Genomic DNA, 21,520 nt, shown 5'->3' on the forward strand with positions numbered 1-21,520 from the left:
GTTCTCATACAATATAAAACCGCCCTGTATGTTAATTCACCTTTTACAACCGTGCATCCGCAGGCAGAATGAGAAGGTTCTGGTTCCCATCTACTGCTTCATCACCCAAAATAGCTAAGACTGAGCCACCCCTCAGATCATCTCATGCCTGCCCTTTCCATGTCTGGTTTCTGCCTTTCAGTTTGTTTTCCCTCTTGTAGTCCAGCTGTAATTAAGGAGCAGAAGCATGTGTGCGCACCTTGTTTGTGGTGTAGCTGTCCCAGATGATGAGCTTGCCATCCTGTGATGCACTAACAAGAAGCCTGGAGGAGGGGAAGGGAAGGAAGTTTCCGTTAGAAGCTTTAACTCTGTCTCTCTAAAGTAGGCATTACTTTAAATCAGTCATACAGCATTTTTTTAATGTTGCAAAAAAAAAAAAAAAAAGCACTCCACATTTTGTAGGTGGAATCCCCGCTCTACAAATGGGGGAATTAAGGCAGTGGTGTATGTATTGCCATTCCATGCACAAAACACAGAAGTATCCTGAGTTTTTCTCTGTTCCTGCAGACAGAACTGGGACTGGCCCAAGGTCACTCAATTTGCTGCATGTGGAGGAGGAGTGGGGGAATTGAACCCAGCTCTCCGGATTAGAGGCCTGTCGCTCTTAACCACTGCACCAAGCTGGCTCTCAGGATACTACTAAGGTGCATGGAAAACCTCCAATGGGCGGTTGGATGCACACCCCTGAAACTGCCCATGAAATTCATAGCTCCACAATGAGCATGAGGTCTTTGCCTCAGCTATGTATGGGTCAAAATGGTTCTTGTTGTGATGGTTGACCAAGTAGCAATATGTAACAAACAGAATTCCACTGGAAGTCAAATACAGCAGCACCTCTGACACACCCACCTGTATACCCAGACCTGTTCTATTCTTGTCTTGAGGATATAGAGACCTAGGATTCTTGTAAGATGCTTAACTACAGCACAGATTATTTAACTTGTATAAACAAGCTTAAGTGGATTAATCAGACTGTTTTCATTAGATTAAAAAAAGACTCCCTCACGTAATTTCATTTCAAATTCATACACTTACATGAGGTAAAGAAAATCCAGAAGTTGGGGAGCTATAAGCTAATGGTTGGATTATACTGTATTGGGGGGGGGATTTATATAATAAAAAATGGGGAAATGGATTATGTTATGGCAGCCAGTGCTGTAAATTCCCATTAGATTTATAGCCCGCCACGAGCCGCAAGGGAGTGGCGGGCTATAAATCTAATAATAATAATAATAATAATAATTTGTTTCATTTAGGCCTCACTGAAAACCCTGGATCTCCAAATAGTTAAACAGTCAGGAATTCAGAAAATAATCTAAGAGCAGCTACCAAGTTCTCTAACTTTGTAATTCTTTTGGGATCACATCTTCTTGTCTCTCGCACTTTCACACAAGGAGAAAATGGCAGCAGGGTCTTTCTGAAGCTGCATTTCAGCTCTGTGGCCAGCAGAGGAGAAAGGAGGGCGAGAACACGGATTGCTAAATCCCCTCCACTCTAGAACAGGAGCCTGGATTGTGACACTTCCTGTGAAGTCACTGCCCCGGTCTTTGCACAAAAATGGAAATCGTCTCCCTTCCGTTTTACGGCGCAGGCAACGGAACCTCGAAACCTTCTGCCTGGCCTCTCCTTTCCCTCCCTGTCTAAATCTGGATTGTAAACTTCTGAGGCAAGGACAAGCCTCTTGTTCACGCTATTCTGGAAGTGCTGCTTGGGAGGGGGAGGGAGATAAATAATAAATGAATAAGCTAGGGAAAAGACATCGGCCAAGAGCATTTGACGACAGCTTATTCTAAACACACGCCAGAGTACAAGGAACACGGTTCGTGTGTTTCCCTTTCATTCACTCCCCTCAGCTTCACTTCTCAATCTGCCCATGAGGTGGCTATGGAGAAGAGAAAACGGGAAGCGCAAAAGCTGCCTTGAACGTTCGGCAAGAAGGGCAGGATGTAAAAGCAGGCACTGGTGCTTCTGGGCAGTGAACTAAAAAACAACAACCCCAACCGCACCTGGAATCAGTCCCCCAGTGCATTGCATAAATTTTAGCCAAATGTCCCCTCAGTGTTCTTCTAGTGCGCATCTGGATACGACCCACTGGATCGATGTTGGCTGTGATCTGAAAGGGAAGTTAATGGTACATGTTGTAAGCTTAAAGCACACAGGCACAAAATCACTTAATTTTTAACTATGCCACTCTTATTTCTTTATACAAAGCTTGCATAGAATAACATCCTCCCTCTAATAACCAAGCCACCCAACCCAGCCCCGACAAATTCAGACGAGAAAGGCTCTTCTTATGTTTGTCACTTTGCTTATTTGTCAACCGTCTGGAGCAGGTCAACCCCACCTCTCACTCTTGACTGGATCTCGCTTTCGTTCATGCTCTGCACGGCACACATCTCTGTTCAGCTTGACTTCCTAAATGCGTTTTTCTCTCTCATTCAACTGCTCCTGCTCCCCACTGAGGCATCATGCGCTTGATACTAGTGGCCTCTAGCCCGTGGAAGATTTAGCCACGCTAAAAGTGGCAGTCTATCAGTTGCCACGTCATTCCTTGTTATAGCTAATAAGTAGGGTTTGTAGAAGGAGCCGTGGCCAAAGGAGATGACCTCCATGATATTGCCCGTCATGAGGCGCTTAGTGGGGCACAGACTGCTTTTTGGATTTAGAATTCCTACACAACTTCCTCTCTCAACCGTACGTTTGCAGTCTGGCTCTGAGATGTTTGCCAGTCTTAATTATAAACATATGTAAAGTATGGAAACTATCCATTCAGCAGTTCTTTGGGCGAGTCTGCCAAAGACAAGCATTTCCCATGGAGCATGATGCAAAAGGGCCGCACAGCTCAAACCAGAGAGGTAAGCTTAGGAGGCTCCATCCACAATCACTGTTTGCTGCCATGGCAACTCAGTCAAAACACATACACATACAACTTTGCGGGGAAGAAACACCACAAGCCACAGTTCGGCAGGCTAACAAGGGAAAGCTGGACTCAAAACTGTTCCGGAAACAACAGGTTCGTGCCCATTTCCGTCGATAGGGTGGTTTGATCAACTGCGCTAGAGACAAATGCCTGGCGGCCGGGGGCACCAGGCTATTGTTCAAACTCAGTGTCAAAACTGTAGTAGTTAATCCTGTGAATGCTGGACAGGCAGCGCATGCAACCTGATACTTGCAAGAAGCTCCAATGAACTGGAGATGGGTCAACTCCTTCGCAGGTCAGATTCGAGCTCAAACAAACAGGAGTTATTTGAGGATAAAATCAATCAAAATACTTTGTTTTATCTAAGCTGCAATCGGAGCTGTTCAAGAGCTTGGAACACCAGGGCAAACGCAATGGTGTCACTGGAGTCACTATCGGGTGCAAGCCCCCCCCCATTCCTCCTTTCTTTCACCTATGTGGCAGGAGACTGATGTGATGGTGGTGACAGAGAAGACAGCAGTCTAGCTGTTGTTGCTCCATTTCACTTGCTCCCTCCCTGAGTACATTCTGAGAACTGCAGCACTGAGAATGCCTGATCATTAAGAGTGAGGTGTCTTGGAAACTACAATTCCCAGGATGCACCGGGAGATAGGGAGGAATAAACTAAGATGAAGGGATGACCTGAAAGAATTCCCCCCCCCAAGCTACAACTACAGTGCTCCCCGTCAGAAGGGCAGTTTAAGCTTGGATAGGCAGGAGAGGAAAGGAATGGGAAATTATCCTGCATGCATAAATCAGATGTTATTCAGTGGTAAAGGAGGCTCCCTTGAGTAGAACGCATTATTGTGTAGGCTGAACTATCTGCAGTTGAGAGAATGCAACCAGGGACACGTGAAATACCTTGAGATGAGTTCCTTAGAAAAAAAGCTAATAGGTATCGTTTTAAAGTAGTTAATTGCTTTCCTAAACAGCAGATAATGCTTTTAAACTCATTTAGGCTAGGGATAAGAAAGACATTTACCTGGGCCAATGTGGCATCAGCACACGCTTTCCTAGCATCCTGGAAAAAGGGAAACATTAAGAGAGATCACGTCAGAGAATGGGAAATTGAGACTATTAGGCATACCAATACAAAAAAGATTCTTACTGATCCTTTTTTACCACCATCCAAAAGCACTGAGGGACAATGAAAAGGACAAAGCAGTTACAAAGTGCAAGGGCATCTCAGGAGAGGACATCTTGAAAAGCCCACAACTTGAGTAGAAGTGACCAGAGATGGAACAATTGCCTTGGACATCTTTCTCCTCCCTCCCCTTCCTGGCCCCCACCCCACTCATTTTCACAGCTGGGGAAAACTAAGCACTGAAAACGGAAATCATCAGCGTTGGAGTGAGCAAAATTATCTTGGCTCAGAAAATAAGCACGGCTGTAGCCAAAGCTGGGAAGAGACCTTTTTAAAGCAGCCCAAGAGATGCTGCTTCCCCTCGTACAGGTACATCCGCTTGCCTTGGGCCACCTGACAACGTCCTGTACCATCTTTGGAAGAGGTTCTTTCTCATGTTCCCAGTAGAAAAACACGTCCTGGAGAGGAGCATGCAGGGAAAGAGTGCCCAGTTCTTCCACGGTGACTTAAGGTTGTCTAGAAACAACTGCCCAAGTTCTATTTCTCAGTCAACTCTAGTAAGTTGTTTTAAGTTGAAACGTAATTATGGAAAACATAACAAGACGTGAAGGCCTCACAAAGACTAAGCAGGATAAGCTCTGTGTGAAATCCCCGTCTCTGGGCTCAGATCCAAACTCCGACGAGCACATAAAGCTGTGTTTTCCTTATTTCTACAATATTTCATATACAATAACATTAAGTCTCCTCCCCAAACTGTATCTCGTTACAGCTGCAGACACCGGGGGTGTTCCACTACAGACTTCTGTGTAGCTTAACGGAATAACATTCAGGATTCTATCTTAATGGTCACGTGCAGCGAATCAAGCGGGCATGCAAACATGTGAACGTCTGTGGATAAACTGATACGACGCCTTGCGGTGATCCAAGCAGCTGTCATGAAAACTGTGACCACTAGGACTTTAAAAGGGGTGGAAGGTCTGGGAATTCTCAGCACATGCATCGTTCACAAGCTCTAGGGCAGGGGTAGTCAACCTGCGGTCCTCCAGATGTTTGTGGACTACAATTCCCATGAGCCCCTGCCAGCAAACGCTGGCAGGGGCTCATGGGAATTATACATGAACATCTGGAAGACCACAGGTTGACTACCCTTGCTCTAGGGAACGTGTGTTGGGACATATGGTGACATGAGGAAGTTCAAGCACAAGGTGTTCATCAAATCTTTATCTCCAACCTTCCCCCCACCAGAAGCTCTGGAAGGCATGCAGAGGCTCCCCTCACCCAAATCTTATCCTCCTAGTCACCCTGGGAGGGAGGTGAGACACGTTAGCTGCTGAGCGGCCCTGAGGGAAGAATGTAACTTACTGCTCGATGTAAAAAGGGTCTTTTGTGTCAGTTCTCAGTGCTAGAGCCTATTCTTGAACCTGGACATAGAGCCTATATGTATTCCTGAACATAAATCCAGCTTTCTAAGTGATGGCTCAACAGTATTTCTTTCACCTCTACTTCTAATTATGATTTTTTTCATTTCCACTCTTTGGGAATGGTTCCTCAAGGGGGGGGGGACGACAGACGAAAGACATCAGTAAAAGGATGGGCAAAACCACTGCAACCTTAGGCAATCGTTACCTTTATTGCCTCTCTATGAATGTCATTTCCCTTGCCCTGACATAAAGAACCTGCAAGCATGAGTGGGATGTTGGGACCAGGTCAGCACAAAGATACTGAGGAATGGATGAGGTGGGTCACGCAAAGGACCTAACAACCACCATGCAGAATAAGCTTCCCACCTCCCAGCTTCCTTGTCAACTCCCACTAAGTCCGTTGGTGCACGGACAGGAGACATTTACTGTGAATTGGGCTTACAGTTAATTTTACATAGGTCACTTCACAAACAGACAGGGAAGCCAAAACAACCCCCAGCTCAAGAACCTCTGCTGCCCTCTATTCTTTCCTCGATATACCTCAAGCTGTGCCGTGTATTTGTTCTTACTTTAAACAGACAGTTGCACAGGAAAGCAAAATACAGAAAATCTCCCTGCTGGAGCCAGAACCTTTCATTATGTTTAAAGAAATTTAAAATTAATGAAGGCCGGAAGACATGGATATTAATTTTTTTTCAGCTAGCTATGTATACACTGGCTGAATAATTTGCGGCATGTTCCGCAATCAACATTTATATGGATGGATTTCACATTAAGCTATTTTATTTAGCTTACAAAAGAGGTGGGGTTAAGATGTTACAATAATTACATAAGCTTGTTCTGGAGAGTGTACTCAAGGTCGTAATGGTTAGAGGATGGCTTTATTTAGCTTCACAGACACCAGACTTTTTACCCCTTGCATCCCCCTCTACCCTCTCGGTCGGCTCCAATCTGCGTCAACAAAATTTTACAGGTTTTTGCGCACCTCTGTGTGTATGTGTGTGTGCGCACACATTAAGTGCTAGCCAAGTTAAACAGCTGAGCTGAGGGCCTGCAAGATGGAGCTCTTCCGCCAGGCTTTTGATTGAGCCTGGGCTGCATAATGGGCTATAAGATCGGGTCCTCCTGGTGGCATCTGAATCCCCTTGGGGCCATCCACTGCCCCAGCTTACATCGGTTGACACTGCCAGGAACAGGTGAGTGAGGAATATGGGTCTGTTAGGAACTGTTATGCCTGCCATCTTTGTTTTTAAAGAGTGTTATTTTATTATATTAGAAGATTGTATTGTTATTCGTTGGGGATTAATTAAGGGTTTTTTATGGGGATTCTTGTATTTTACCTTTGATCTTTTGTAAGCCGCCTCGGGCCGACTTTGTCGGGAGGGGTGAAATATAAATTAAGTAATAAATAAATAAAAATGTACTATGTTATAATATTGACAAGGTGATAAGCTGACCGTCTTATGTTTTTATTGTTGTGAACTGCCACAAGCCAGCTGGTCTGGGGGCAGGTGGTAGACAAATTTAATAATAAATAAGGAAAGCTGCTTCTCACTTACGGTCACCCCAGAAATTAATGACCTCCAAAACATTCTATCATTACCAGCCTAGTTCAGGGATTAACACTACCAGACCACAACTTCACGGCCCAGTTGACTCCTGCATTTTAGCTTTCCTCATAAAGGCAAACAGATCAAGCCCTACACCAAGAGATCAATGGCCACAAATCTACCATCAGCAGTCACAAAACTCAGGACTATTGAATAGGGGACCTCTAAGTAGCTGTTTTATTGCAAAGGAATTTCAGAAACAGACTAAAACGGAATATTGCGGAGTTACAAGTTAATACAACTCTCTGGACAATGGAATCCCAAGGGCTTAACTGAGATATAAGGTTCTTATCTCGCTACACATACTGAGCTACTCAGTTCTTACATCTGCTTGTTAACTTGTTTATTAACTGTATGCTAACTTGCTGCTACTCACAGGTTTTACCAATTGTCTAAATACAATCTGAGCTATAATTATTGCTCAGTTTCTTATGCATCTTGACTCCAATTAGCCCTTCCTGACTAATAAACCCCTCCTTCTCTACCTAGATGTAATGGTTGGCGATCTCTGTTTCAATGCACCTGAAGAACTGTGCATGCACACAAAAGCTTATACTCAGAATTAAAGTTTGTCGGTCTTAAAGGTGCTACTTTACAAGAGGTCGTTTTATAAATACACAGTATTTTACATGACCTACAACTTTAATGCCAATCTGACAAGATGACCTAGTTTTATTGTTTGCACATGCTTTTGACTAGGAAGGAAAAAAAATCAAACTTATTTACACTGCAGAATATTATGTGCCTTACTGCAAATAATAAGCTTTAACTTATCTTCTGAAAGGTTTGCGAGGAAACCCATCCACAAAAAAAGAAATCATATTAGCTCATCGTGTTTTTTAAAAAGTGGATTTACATTTAAATAGCATTGTCATAGACTGCAGAGTGGGAAAGGGAAACCTCAGTTACACCCATTCCATTGAGACTGCTTGCATTCCGTTCCAAACAAAAGGAAAAGACAGTCTCCGGGAACCTAAAATTCAGTTTGACAAAGCTCTGACTACTTAGTCCCACAGGTTTACAAGCCTCACTTCAATGTTCACTTTACACACGGGGTTGATTCCAATTAATTTTTTCACCTCTCCATAGAACAGCAAACTGGAAAAGAGACTACCGGGAAAATGGCAGAGGCAAGGGGGAACCCAGGCAAAGAAAAGAGCAAGCCCTGAAGAAATTCTGCAGCATTTTAAGATTTTTAAAAGGAATGCATAAGAAGATGATCAAGAGACTGAGTAGCAAAAGGAAGCTGGCACTTGCTGGAAAAGTCTGGATAGTGGGTGGGGGAGCTAAGGAGAGCCAAAGAGACTACTGGATTGACGGTACCTACATACGAAGCCTAGAAACAAGTAAGCAGCGATATTATTGCCAGGAAGGAAGTGGGGAAGTAGTACGAGAAGAAACCAGAAGATTTCTGCCCTGCTGTCACTGTAGCATTAGGACCAGGAAACCTTAAACAGGAGCTGGGCAAGGGCAAAGAAGAGAGAGGCCAGAGTTCACACTTTGATTAGAACTCTTCAGCCTGCCTAGCTGCTGGCTTGAGGTATCCGTAGCCTGAAGGGCCCCTGAAAGAGGCTTCCTGTGGAAACCCCTTCTCTTTTGCAAGGCACAAAGCCCGATTATGCCAATCTCTCAAATAAGAGTATTTGTAAGCCTCAGGGCTGTAAGTCACTGTGCATGCTATATGCTGTTCTTCATAGACCAAACCATCGGGGAGAGACTAATGTAGAAATCTGCACAAGGCCGGGGGGCTTGCACCACAGTTACACCAGTCAGAGTGAAACAGTGAACGCAGCAGCCCTGAGCCTGACTGGAGACAACAGCCTATAAATCAAATTAATCATCATCATCATCATCATCATCATCATCATGATCTTTCCCTTCTTCATAATTCGTTAAAGGCTAAGCGGGCGGAGAGTGGGCGGGACCAGTCGCTTTGTGCCTTCCGATTGGCCCCTCACCAGGATGGACAGCAGTTCTAGCCAATTGGGTGAGGGCCCAATCTAGGCCCTCACCAGGACAGGTCAGAAAGGCTTCTAGTCCCTCACCAGGACAGGACAGAAAGTGACGAGGAAGCAGCAGGACACCATGAGTAAAGAAGGAGACCTTCCCCTCGGGCCTAGAAACACACCCGGGACCGCAAAGAAGGCCGTGCCACCACCGGGGGGGGGGAGGGGGGAGGTAGCAGGCCTTCCCCTTGGACCCAGAAATGCCACACCCAGGGCCAATGCTGCCTTTATGTGTCTGCTGGGTGGCCACGACGGGGGGGGGGGGGGGCAGGGGGCGGCGGCTTTCAAAGCCCATTCTCATGAACCAGACAGAACTTCATGGTGGTGCTACTTACTCTGATTTGGTTTTTCAGTTGCTCCGCCTCCTGGCGTAACTGGTCAAGCTCACTCATCTTCCCGTGCTAAAGGTGTACTTCTCTGACACCCCTCAGTTGCTCAAAAATCTGGAAATTATGGAGAGAAAGAAACCAAAATAATGAGGCTTAAACATTACATAAACACACATGAAGCACTATGACTAAGGGACAAAAACATAAAACACAGTCAAACTCCGTTTCTATTTTGTGTTTTTTTTTAAAGCAAAATTCTGCTCCAAAGTACTCCCAATGTAAACCAAGAAGATTTTACTCTGGTCCATACTGATTAAGTAAAATTACTTATTTCCTCCTGATTTGCATAATTTATTCTGATTTTGCTAATAGCAAGGAATTAACTATAAAAGGTGTTGCACTTCAGCCCATTACCACAGGAAATCTGTCCAATCCCTTTGTTACTGTGGTTATGGCAAGAATTCCCCACATCATTTCCAGAAAATCTGTAAACATAATGGCTGGAAAAATACTTTTAAAGGAACTCTCCAAATTTAAAAATGCAAACCATTTGCCGTGCCTCTAATTACAAGATTCAGGAGGGTGTTAGACCACACACTTTAAAAGGTTATTAATATAGTCAGATCATCATAAATAAAATGTCTGACTTCACTGCATCTTGTGAGGGAAATACATAAGTTATCAGGAAACAAATAACACAGATGTTTGCATTTTACACCAAAGAGCAATACTGTATATATCGTTCTCCTACAGTTTAAGATTAAGGGATGCTAGGTTTTTATATATTAAAAATGTTTTTGACCGAAAGCCAAGAATCTCAGGAGCTGATCTTTACACCCCCATCTGACTGCAGCAAATTTATAGCTCTGGTCATAGGCTATACTTGTGAGACCCCTTGCTGTTCCACAAATCAACACAATAATGAATCTTTAACAATTAGGGAAGACGGTATCAATAGGCAATTCCAATCGTTTACAAGATGTTCTGAACTTCTCTTGAAGCCAGCTGTCACCTCTCCCTCCTCAGTTTCAGAAGCAACCACAGCGAGGTCTCCCAAGCTGACTCAGAAAAACCGGTACTTGCATGATTCTGCCCTATTCCTCTAAGTGTCTGAACTCTGCCCCACAATACAATCCTGAGAACAGCTCTCTGGAACCTGGAAATCAAAACCGTTGGTGAACATTACCACCCTGCATCTTCAAGGAACAGCACACTAATGATTAGGAGATTTTAGTAGCTCTTGTCCAATAATGTTGTGATCAAGGTCGTTAAGAGGAGGCCACTCAATTCTCCCCCCCTCCCCCAAATCCTCTCCATCTACATCTCAGCTGTGGCAATGGGGGGTGATGGTCTTATTGGCAAAAGGGTGTAGGGCTGACTGTGAGCCTGTGATGTAAAAACATCAGATAGGGGTGGAGAGAGAGAGAGAAGAGATTTATGTTTAGAAGAGGTTGCCTACTTATGCAAAAGTGCCTATTTTGGGCAGAAATACCACCCACGTTGCAATACCAGAAGGCTGGAAAAATGTTTCAAGTTCCCAAGCAACCTAGCTCCTGAAGTCTTTTCTGTCTTGCCAGAGAGATGGTTGTTGCTTTATACAATGATCACCACCTGCCCCAAAAAGCAATTTATGCCCTTTCACAGGTGATATGGGAGGAATTTGGATTATGCAGTTAAAAGCACCATATAACCTTAAATTAACTAAAGACCCTTGCACCGCAGAGATTGGATTAGGAGTGTAGGCACTTCTGAGATCACAAACTTCTGAGATCACAAACTGAGGGCACCTCTAAGTAGCATAAACACGGATACAGGTGAGTTACTACACTTGACAGTCCAGGTATGCACGCACACTCCTCATCAAGTCACAGCTGAGTTATGGTGATCACATCGGACAGGGGTAGTCAAACTGTGGCCCACCAGATGTCCATGGACTACAATTCCCATGTATTCGTGGGAATTGTAGTCCATGGACATCTGAAGGGCTGTAGTTTGACTACCCCTGACATAGGACATTCAAAGCAAGATGTGGTTTGCCACTGACTGACTCTTTGTAGCAATCCTGGATGTCCTTGGTGGTCTCCTGTCCAAATACGACCCAGGCTGACTCTGTTTAGCTTCTGAAACTGGGCTAGCCCAGAAAACTAAAGATTAGAAAATCACCATAAAAATAAAAAAATAACCCTCCAGGTACTGATGGCAGAAACTAGGAAAAGGGGAGGGGGGGGATCAATTTTAAAAAAAATCAATTCAAAACAGAATGGACACTTCAAAACAGCATAAAGAGTTCTGCCTTGGTGACCATCTATATAACACCTCCTGGGCTGTGAGGACCAGGCATCGTTCACAACCTTCTGCCTTGCAGAGGAGTGATCAAAAGGAAGCTCCAAGACAGACCATTGCAGAAAGAGGCCTTCTAATCCTACACTGGAGGAGTCATGAGGTCTGTGATGTTTCCAAACCACGTACCAAAATGTCCGTGGGTTGAGTCACAGGCCCTAGCTACCCCTGCTGCTACTCCTCCTCTGCCCAATGTTTCTCCCCCCCATTTAATTCCCCACTTACAACCTCAAGCTCTCCTGCCAAGTTAGCTGCCAACTTTCTTTTTTTAACCAAGCGAAAATGCAACCCCCCTTCCAACCAAAGAAAGCAAAATGACTGGTCCTAGAACTGCTTTAAATAGTTCCTAATATCTTGATTTCACTGGTGGGAATTTTCAAACTGAAGCACAAGTTCTGAGGCTGGTTCCTTCTACAATTCATCTATTAAACCAGAGATTCCCAACCAGGGGTCTGTGAACCACTGGGGGTCGGCAACAGTTCTGAAGTGACTGTGGTACGGGGGGGGGGGGGGCTGTCGTCTCAGCTCCTGCTCTTCTTTTCAGCCTACATGACGCAGAGCCACAATAGTGGTAGTAAAGATGGGGGGGGGGAGCAAAAGAAGAGCTAAGTTTGCGGGTGGTGAGGCCACCTCCAGGGGTGTGGTGGCGGTGTGCAGCCATCTGACATCATTTACGGGGATCCTCAAAGTACGAAAAATTATTTCAGGGGATCCTTCACAGTCGAAAGGTTGGAAAAAAGCTACATTAAACAAATAAGCATCAGCCAGGTAATTCTGATTTAGTCAAAATTAAGCCATTCTACAGTTTTACTATCATTGTGCTTTTATTGTTAGAAACTGATTTACAGGTTTTTTGAGTTGCCTTGAAAGGTTTTTCTAGCTGAAAAACAGAGAATAAACACTCTATGTAAATGAAAGAATGTCTTCTGCTTTAACTACGTTCTTATTCAGCAACTGGTAAAACAAGAACTTATTGGAGAGGGAACAGCTCAGAGGAAACATGCATGGCTTGTGGAAACATCGCAAAGCCAAAACGGAGCAGGTCAACTTCTCAGAGAAAAAGCAGACTCCAGTAAAACAAGGGGGGGCTGGCTTGAATGGGGTGGGCGCATGTGCAAAAAGTTTGTTAAGGCTGCCCCAAAGACAATGCTAGAATCCTGTAACTTCTTTTAGAATTTAATTTGTACCTAGTCACACAGCCATGGAGGAGAAATCTCTGCCAGATTTCCATTTTCAACAATTGGGAACAGCCACATGGCTCTTTCTCATTCTTCCTATCAGCAACGCTCAGCTGCATGGAGGAAGGGATTCTTGTACTAATCTCCACATGCCAGGAGTGGCTTACCAAAAAAGCAAGCCCCACACGAAGCACAGGCCTGCAAAATGCTAGCGTGTAAACACAACTGGCACAAGAGGCCAGGGTCTGCCGTATCTTCACAACTACCCCAAAAACATACACACCATTCTTTCTGATTAGGGCAGCGACAGTCCAGCCCTAATCAGAATTACACACTGCTATGTTTGCTGAAGCAAACGTGCGGAAAGGACACAACTCCGCTTGGCAACGCAGAGTAAGGAGGTTAGTTTTCTGATAGGCGCATGATTTATCTTCCAGACTCAGAGCTACTGCTTCCTGCCATGAAACACCAACATTGTGATTTTGCACCACTGATCACTTACTTTTAAACTCCATGCCCCTACCAAGAGCAAATCAGACCTTGCCTTGGAGCTTGTTGAACTGCTATAACACTTAGCATCAAGGCTTGATGCGCAAGCAGCTCATATATCCCCTTTCCCTTGTATTTTGCCTTTCCTTTCACAACTCCACACTGCAGGGAGACCGGCGGCAAGCAGAAGCACATGTAATGCTGCCCATGCACCTGCAGTGAAAAGTGAAAATGGCAAGTCACTCACGTCTGCGCTCTGCTTTCCTGACTCTCTGTAATGTTTGAACAAGCTCCAAGACCAGGTTCTGTTGCAATGGAATGTTCTTTGGCAGGGACAGGCTGAGGCCAACCTTGGACTACAGACAGCAACATTGGCCAATGTTAATTGCTGGCAATGAGGCCACACAGTAGTCCTTGTCAGTACTGCAATGCCTTGTCCCAACACAGAAGAAACGCAGTTGTGCTAGTGTTTGCCCTTGGCCCTGCTTCCTGCGTTTTTAGAGCAGCTGCACAGTAATTCAGAATGATTTCAGACCATTAAAAAAACTTTAAAATCTGCAGCTTTCCAGAGCCAACCTGGAAGGAATTTAAAAAAAAATGCAACCAATAATCCACTCCCAGTAATGCCCTATTCCGTTTACAGGCTTCAGACAAATTATTTAATTATGATGTAGATCAATACTAAAGGTTGTCCAAACTTACATTTGCTCTCAGTACAGTGGAAAGCCAACTTCTACAGTCAAACATGTAATTGCTGAAAGAAAAAGAAACTTGGATCAGTATGATAAAGCTCCAAACTGATAATATGCAAAAGATGAGAATACAAGTTTACATGTACCTGGGCAAATGTTTTCTACCCACTAAATCACGGTGTTTGATTCAATCACACAATTCTCCTTAAGTGTGCTCCCCCCCCCCCCGCCACCCACTCCCATTTATCATCAACATGCCTCAAAAGGTCACGAAGAAGTAAGCTGGAACAAGAGGCAGAATAGGTCACCACCACAATCCTAACGTCGGGCTGAGAGGTTAAATATTGCCAAGTAACGGCAAAAACATCTGAAGCATTTGGAGGGAACTGCGACAAAAGAAAAAAGCACCTGATTGTCAACGACAAAATTCAAGTTAGCTATAAATAATTTAAATAAACAGTTCTGTATCAACAGACCACTAACAATGTTATTGAGCTATAAACAGAGTTACAGATTGTTTCAAGTGAAATTAAACAGAGACTACAGTCACGCCCAGTAACAGGAAAGGAGTTTTCAAATGCAGCTATATGGGAAAGCATAGTGCATCTGCTTCTGCGAGGCTGAGAAGCATGGGGCCCTCTCTATGGCTTGGATTTCCATATAAAGAAAGTAAGAAGCCATGCAGAGGAGAGCAACTTTGCCCTTCTAGAACTACCAAAGAATAGATGAACACAGACCTTACAACAGACCTTACACCAAGCTATTTCCCAACCCTATGAAATTCCAAGTGCAACTCAAAAGATTTTGTTTTTTAAATCCGGATGATATCCAGAAAATGCAAGTGAATTCATGATGATCTTTTTTGTTTTGTTTTTTGTTTTGGAGGGGTATGTCTCAAGAGACAACGGAAGTAAATACTGGTGCGGTAGGTGACCCAAGGTCACCTAGTTGAGTAGAGATTTGAATTCAAGTCTTCCTAAATCCTAGTTAAAAAATAACCTGAAAAAAAATTAAATGGGGGGTGGGCAAACAAAATCTCCTGTTTAAATACCACAGAGAGGAACTGCAGAAAGTTCTTTGCCTTAATTTCCCATACTTTTTGGTGTATGAGGGGAAAAAGGGGCAGGCAGGAGAGAACAACCTGTTGCAGAATTAACAGAACAGAAAAGAAACAACTTGCTTTGCACTGGGATAGAAGCACAGAGGTCTTGGTTTTAGTTTTCACTTTATCTTCTCATTTTCTAGAGGCAGAAGACTGGAGGATTTGGGGACTGTACTTACATCAGCCATCTGCACAGCTGGCTGTCATCCAGATGTCTTGGTAGCTAGATTTAGCAGCTGAAACCTTTTTTTTTTGTTGTTCTCACAACTTTGCATTTGATTTCTGATCTCCTAAAGGCCTGTTCTTGAAATGATTAAGATTATTTGGGGCAATACAGAACAACAGCCCTGCCCCAAACAACCAGCAGCAGTATCTATAACAGGGGTAGTCAAACTGCGGCCCTCCAGATGTCCATGGACTACAATTCCCAGGAGCCCCTGCCAGAGAATGCAGGGGCTTCTGGGAATTGTAGTCCATGGACATCTGGAGGGCCGCAGTTTGACTACCTCTGATCTATAGTATAAGTAATGTTACATATGAAGCTCTTTCAAGAATTAACTGGTTTCCCTTGATCAGCTAAACCCAATTTGAAAAAAAAAATGGGGCAGAACTCATTTTTATAGGTAGTTTATGTTGTTGTTTTTTAAGAAATTTTGGAGAGTTCTTGTAGAACTATGTACAGCAGGATAACGCTTTAATATTTCCTCCAATGGTCACTTTTTGAACTAGTCAAGACCCTGACCTCTGAAGTTGTGTTTTTAGATTTAAGATTTTGGTTTCAAGTCATGCCTCCAGCTAGGAGAGCCAGTGTGGTGCAGTGGTTGCAGGGGTAGTCAACCTGTGGTCCTCCAAATGTCCATGGACTACAATTCCCATGAGCCCCTGCCAGCGTTTGCTCAACATGCAGCCAGCTGGGTGACCTTGGGCTCACCACAGCATTGATAAAGCTATTCTGACCAAGCACTGATATCAGGGCTCTCTCAGCCTCACCTACCTCACAGGGTGTCTGTTGTGAAGAAAGGGAAGGTAATTGTAAGCTGCTTTGAGACTCCTTCTGGTAGAGAAAAGCGGCATATAAGAACCAGCTCTTCTTCTTCTCCAAAGACTGAAGCTCAGCAATCAATGAGGCCTCAACTGAAGCATTTAGAGAAAGCTACAAAGATTTATACAGCCCCATTAATGTACAACACATTAGAACATGGAAGTGAAGGAAGGAACACACCTTCCGGGCAGCGTACAACATAAGCCTGAAGAGACATGGGAAGAGGAGGCAGGAATAACAAACAATTTATGTACTCACTAGAAACTGAACAAAGAGCTTGTGAGAAAGACAGACGTGATCTGGGAAGAGATCTGAAGGAGGAGACAAATGGAAATCTATACTCAATGAGTACAGCCAGTGGAGAACACAAACCCATGACTAGACAAAACAAGCAGAACATTCAGATTTCTGGAGCATGGTCAAACTTTGAAATGAAACGTCATTTCCCCACATTGGTTCCAGCATAACAGAAAAACAGAGACAAAGCCCAAAGTCTCCATAAAGACATTTATAGGATCCATTAGAGCTAACAAAGGAATGCTCAAGAGAAAGCTTTATTCAAGAGCGCTGATAGGGAACAGCATTAACAGCTTTTGGGGAGGAGCATGACTTTTTTATAGGCATAAGGCACTATCCTATTAAGAACACACAGAGAGAGTGAGAGACAGGCAGGCAGGCAAAGGATGAAAGGTAATGGCAAACTGTGGTAGGGGTAAACTACCTCCGGGAACAATGCTATGTTGTCAGATGGGAGCGTCTCCACTATAACTGTACTGTTTTATATAATCCACTTTAGAGAACCTTCAGGGACTATGTTTGAGACTAGAAATGGGACAGAATATCTCTCCTCGGAACATACCACCAATAAGCCCCAAGCACAACTCGATCCCATCCAGGGGCCCACAAACAGCAGAAAAGTTGGTTCTTATATGCCACTTTTCTCTTCCTGAAGGAGCCACTGAGGGAGGTTAGGAAGTTATGGGGGGAGGGGGGGCTGTGGCTCAGTGGCAGAGCATCCGATTGACGTGCAGAAGGTCCCAAGTGCAATCCTGGCATCTCCAGTTCTGGGGACCAGGATGATGATGTGAAAGACCTGTGCCTGAGACCCCTGGAGACACATACAGTTAAGACCTCTGGGATATGTTGAGAATTAGGGAGGAGTCTTTTGCTACTTCTGCCTTCATAACAAGTCTAGACTCTATTGTTGAAGCCCCCATTCCATCCTCTGACAATTGTCTAAAGAATAATCTCAGGCAAAGAGTCAGTGAGATACAGTGGTCAAAGTGCCAGATTGGAGAGGCCCATGTCCATTCAGCTTCATAGCCACAAAAGACTGCTACTTGGGCTAGTTGCTTCTCTCAGCTTCACCTACCTCACAGGGGCTCTGTTGTAAGACTAAAATGAAGGACACAATGAAGAACACCATGTACATCATGCTGAGCTCCACTGAGGAACGATGAGATGAAAATGAGAGTGAAGGAGAGGCACAGAATTGGCAGGTATCTACACATAATATTTTAGGAAGGCAGTCTTTAAGCAGCAGCTGGGCAGATACTTTTCATAGATGTTTTGGCTGATCCTGCATGGAGCAGGCAGGTTGAGCTAGATGGCTGTATGGATCTTTCCAACTCTATGATTCTAAGGCAACCCTTATGAAGAGTCATTTATCTGGTCACCTGTGAGGCATACAAGGAAAAAAAAAATCTCTAGAGAAGTCTTGTGTGAGAGAAAGCTTGTGTAGGCTGCGAAAATGACTAATCCAAGCATGAGAGCTAACATCTGTGCAAAACTTCCTTAGAAACGCTTTTTTAAAAAAACAACAACAAAAACTTATGTCACTTGCTGACATCCAAATGAGGAAGAATGCATCCTAAAGGGGGACTTATCCTACCACCAGAGGGAGAGCTTACTTGTCAGAGGGAATCTGACAATATCTCAATATAGTCTACTTCTTTTAGAGCAGGGGTAGTCAACCTGTGGTCCTCCAGATGTTCATGGACTACAATTCCCAGGAGCCCCTGCCAGCAAATGCTGGCAGGGGCTCCTGGGAATTGTAGTCCATGGACATCTGGAGGACCACAGGTTGACTACCCCTGTTTTAGAGAAGCAGTCTGTATGAAGTATCAACCACATGTCGAATTGCGAGGTTCCTGTTCTGTAAGGCCCCTGGCTTCTGAATGGCATACTCCCTTCGGAATTGTGCTCCCAGTTGCAAAAAGCATTTGCTTTTACTTTGGTTCTGAAGGACAATAACACCCGAGCCATTTTCAGGACAGTGACTGGAGCAATGAAGTTTTCCCCACCCCACCGCCTGAGGCTACAGAGGGGTTGTCTTGGAACAAAGAAGTACTTTTTAATTCCTTTGCTTTTCTAGATCAAGTTGAAAGGCCCTGCTGCGTACATCCCAGTTCTCCAAATTACTGGTTTGTGCCAAGTGTTCCAACATGAGCTGATTGATGAAACAGCTGCAAGTGAGTAGGGCACCATGGGTATTAGCAAGTAGGCGAGAACTCCAAATGCCCAATTTCGATTCAGATGTCACTTGTCCATTTCTCTCATCTAAATTAACTATCCAATCAAAGTTCAAATCTGACATGATGCACAACCCGCAATGCAATACGGAAAGGCTTATCCCACCCCCCACCCCCAAGGCATTCTGGCGGTAAGGTGGCCACTCACCGACTGTGGGTATCTAACCCTTAAACTCACAGGAATGACAACCTCCCACACTGTAATTTAATAAAGGGTTTTGTTGCAGCAGTGGTAATGGACTTTCTGGCAGGGACTGCGTGATGTTACAGCAGGACTGCAAAGAGATTCTCCAGCGATCCCTGGCTGAACTGTTATGACCTGAGTGGGGTGCAGCAGAGCTTAAAAGAAGGATGGGTCAGAGTGTTAGAAGAAGAAAAATGAAGGCAGCAGAATAAGAAAAATGGAGGTAGAAGAAGGAATGATCCGTCAAGACCACTGGAGAAGAGATAAAATGGGGACAAAGAAAACCATAGTTGACTGCAGGCCAGTTAGTTAGGATGACGGACTTTTTCAAAAACAAAGCCAACACCGCACTTTTGCTGAAGTTCTTTGACTTCTGTTGACACTCAAGAACCTTTCCGCAGTTAGGCCTCCTAAATGACGATCCACAAAGAGAGAGGAAGCATCTAGCATGTTCCAGCCTCTCAAGAATTTAAATGAATCTCATTTCAGAGAGGAAAAGATGTGAAATTAAAAAGACAGCTCGCTGCAGATGCCCTCATGAAAAGATGGGGAGTTTGCAAGGTTAAGTACCATTTTGGTGAACAGAAGAACATATAGCAGCTCTGCGCCCATGAAGAAAGCACAGCTGTGCATGAAGGGCCTTCTACAGCTACGGATACTGATGAATCCATAAGGCAGATGGGGGGTGGCAAAGGTTAGTTCAGCCAGGCACACGCCATCAAATATTCATCTCCGAACACAGATTATCCATTAGGTTAAAAATTGGAACTGTCTAGAATGCATGACGAGAAAGCTGCACCAAAAGGGAAGCTTCTTGAATCATTTTGCGCTCAGAGCAGTATACTTTAGTTGCTGGATTACACTATGCAATAATCTGGTCATCTGCCTGCAACCAGACCCCTCCCCTTATTAATCCTACTCCCAAAACATGTCATACCCTTTCGCGGCCATCACAAAACCCCAGGGTTATAAGAAACACTGGTTGGGAAGGTTTGATCTGAGGGCTAGACTACAGATGGAATGTGGAAGCAGTTCTAAACCATGGTTTCTTGGCATCTGGAAAATCAGAACTGAAGTCACCCTTTGACATGATTTCAGAACTGAGCAGCCTTCCCAACTGGGAGCAGGAACTAAAAAGTTTTATCATAGCCCGCTTTCTGCTTTGCTGGCAACATTTTATGGGCAACAGAGAAGCTGAGTGGTACCATGACCTCAGCACTCCCAATTAAAAATGCAGCCATCTAACTGAGCTACAGATTTCTCTGAGTGTGTTTTAGTGACTCTGACAACACACAGCTGAATATTTGCTTTGAGGGTTACTTTTGGCCGCTTGCAATTAGTGCTGATGGCTCACCCAGGTACAGTTTCTCCCCATAGAGTCTATCAAAAGATCAGGTGAGCAAGCCTAACCAAGCAGGTGGGGGACTACAATCAGCACAACTTGAGTTGCTGCTATGCCACATCAGTCCACCAAGAATTGCTGAAATAAAAGAGTGTGTATCCCACAGAGAGCTCCCCTGTGGCAGAGACAATACCATTTGCGCAAAACATCTTACATGCTAGCTCTAGAGAGAGTTTGAAAACTCGTTTTCCAGAATGTCCCGAACCTTATACTTTTCAGAATGTCCTGAACCTCATACCGCCATATGTATTTCTGAAATGTACCATGAGAAAAAGCGGTGTTAATTTTCTTTAAAGATTCAACGCCAATTTTCTTGGGGGCCGAGTTCTGCCTTAATGGCCCAAGTCCCCAGAGCTTGCCTTCTCAACAACACACAACCCTCTAGTGAACAGAAGGACCAATTAATCAGAGCACCCAACTTCTGTTTACCGCCAGCAAGGAGAAAAATAAGCTTGAAAAACAAGTAGCAGGAAGATTCCAATCATGTGCTTGGTGGTGGTGGTTGTTTTTAATCCCCCTAAGTAGCTGTCTTTGTGAGAATATATGATATTGCCAATAATAGTTTGAAGGGGATATTTATTGGAAAGTTCAATGAGAAAGGTACGATCACTTTTGAGAACAGTAAAGAAAGGCACGAAACGTTTTGTTATCTGGTATCTTGGTGGGGAGAGAAGACAAAGCTTCAACATGCCTTGGGTTCTCTTCTGGGAAGCTAACTTTAAAAAAAGTCCAGGACACAGACCTTAAGAAGCCTGCAAGACACAACTGCATGGAAGCACTATTAATTTTTTTCTCTCCCAAAGACCCCAAATGAACTACATTATGCTTTCTGGGCTTTGAATAAAATATATAGGGTTGGAGCCAACCAGCCTTCCCACTGGTGAAAAAAGAAGGGGTGGAGAGAGTCCACTTTGACTACCAAAGGGGCTAAGGTAGTGATCATAGGGCCTGTATAGACAAAAACCATGTAAGCCAGATGACTGCAATGGGTAAGCCTGAGTGAAAGAGTTGATGAGATCCAACCCATACTTTGCTTTTTGACAGCAGAAGAGAGTGTAGTCACAGAAACAGAGGCCCTTCGTAAATCACACTGGTTAAAAAAACAAAACACA

General features: G+C 44.2%; 1 protein-coding gene across 3 annotated transcripts in view; it reads right to left on the bottom strand.

Moving 5' to 3' along the window:
- GNB1 (G protein subunit beta 1) overlaps window positions 1–21,520 on the bottom strand; it is a 54,780-nt gene that overhangs the window by 14,018 nt on the left and 19,242 nt on the right. For 2 of the 3 annotated variants that reach the window (XM_077312617.1, XM_077312616.1), the window contains exons 2-6: window positions 14,158–14,209; window positions 9,455–9,562; window positions 3,981–4,019; window positions 2,046–2,152; window positions 239–302 (exon numbers count right to left, since the gene is read on the bottom strand). In XM_077312617.1, the coding sequence (XP_077168732.1) occupies window positions 239–302; window positions 2,046–2,152; window positions 3,981–4,019; window positions 9,455–9,511 (267 nt within the window). In that variant the 5' untranslated portion in view covers window positions 9,512–9,562; window positions 14,158–14,209. The remainder of the gene's footprint in view (window positions 1–238; window positions 303–2,045; window positions 2,153–3,980; window positions 4,020–9,454; window positions 9,563–14,157; window positions 14,210–21,520) is intronic. The other variant, XM_077312618.1, reaches the window with a different exon arrangement.

This window comes from Paroedura picta, chromosome 15 (genome assembly GCF_049243985.1).
Source record: "Paroedura picta isolate Pp20150507F chromosome 15, Ppicta_v3.0, whole genome shotgun sequence".
Classification (NCBI taxonomy): Eukaryota; Metazoa; Chordata; class Lepidosauria; order Squamata; family Gekkonidae; genus Paroedura; species Paroedura picta.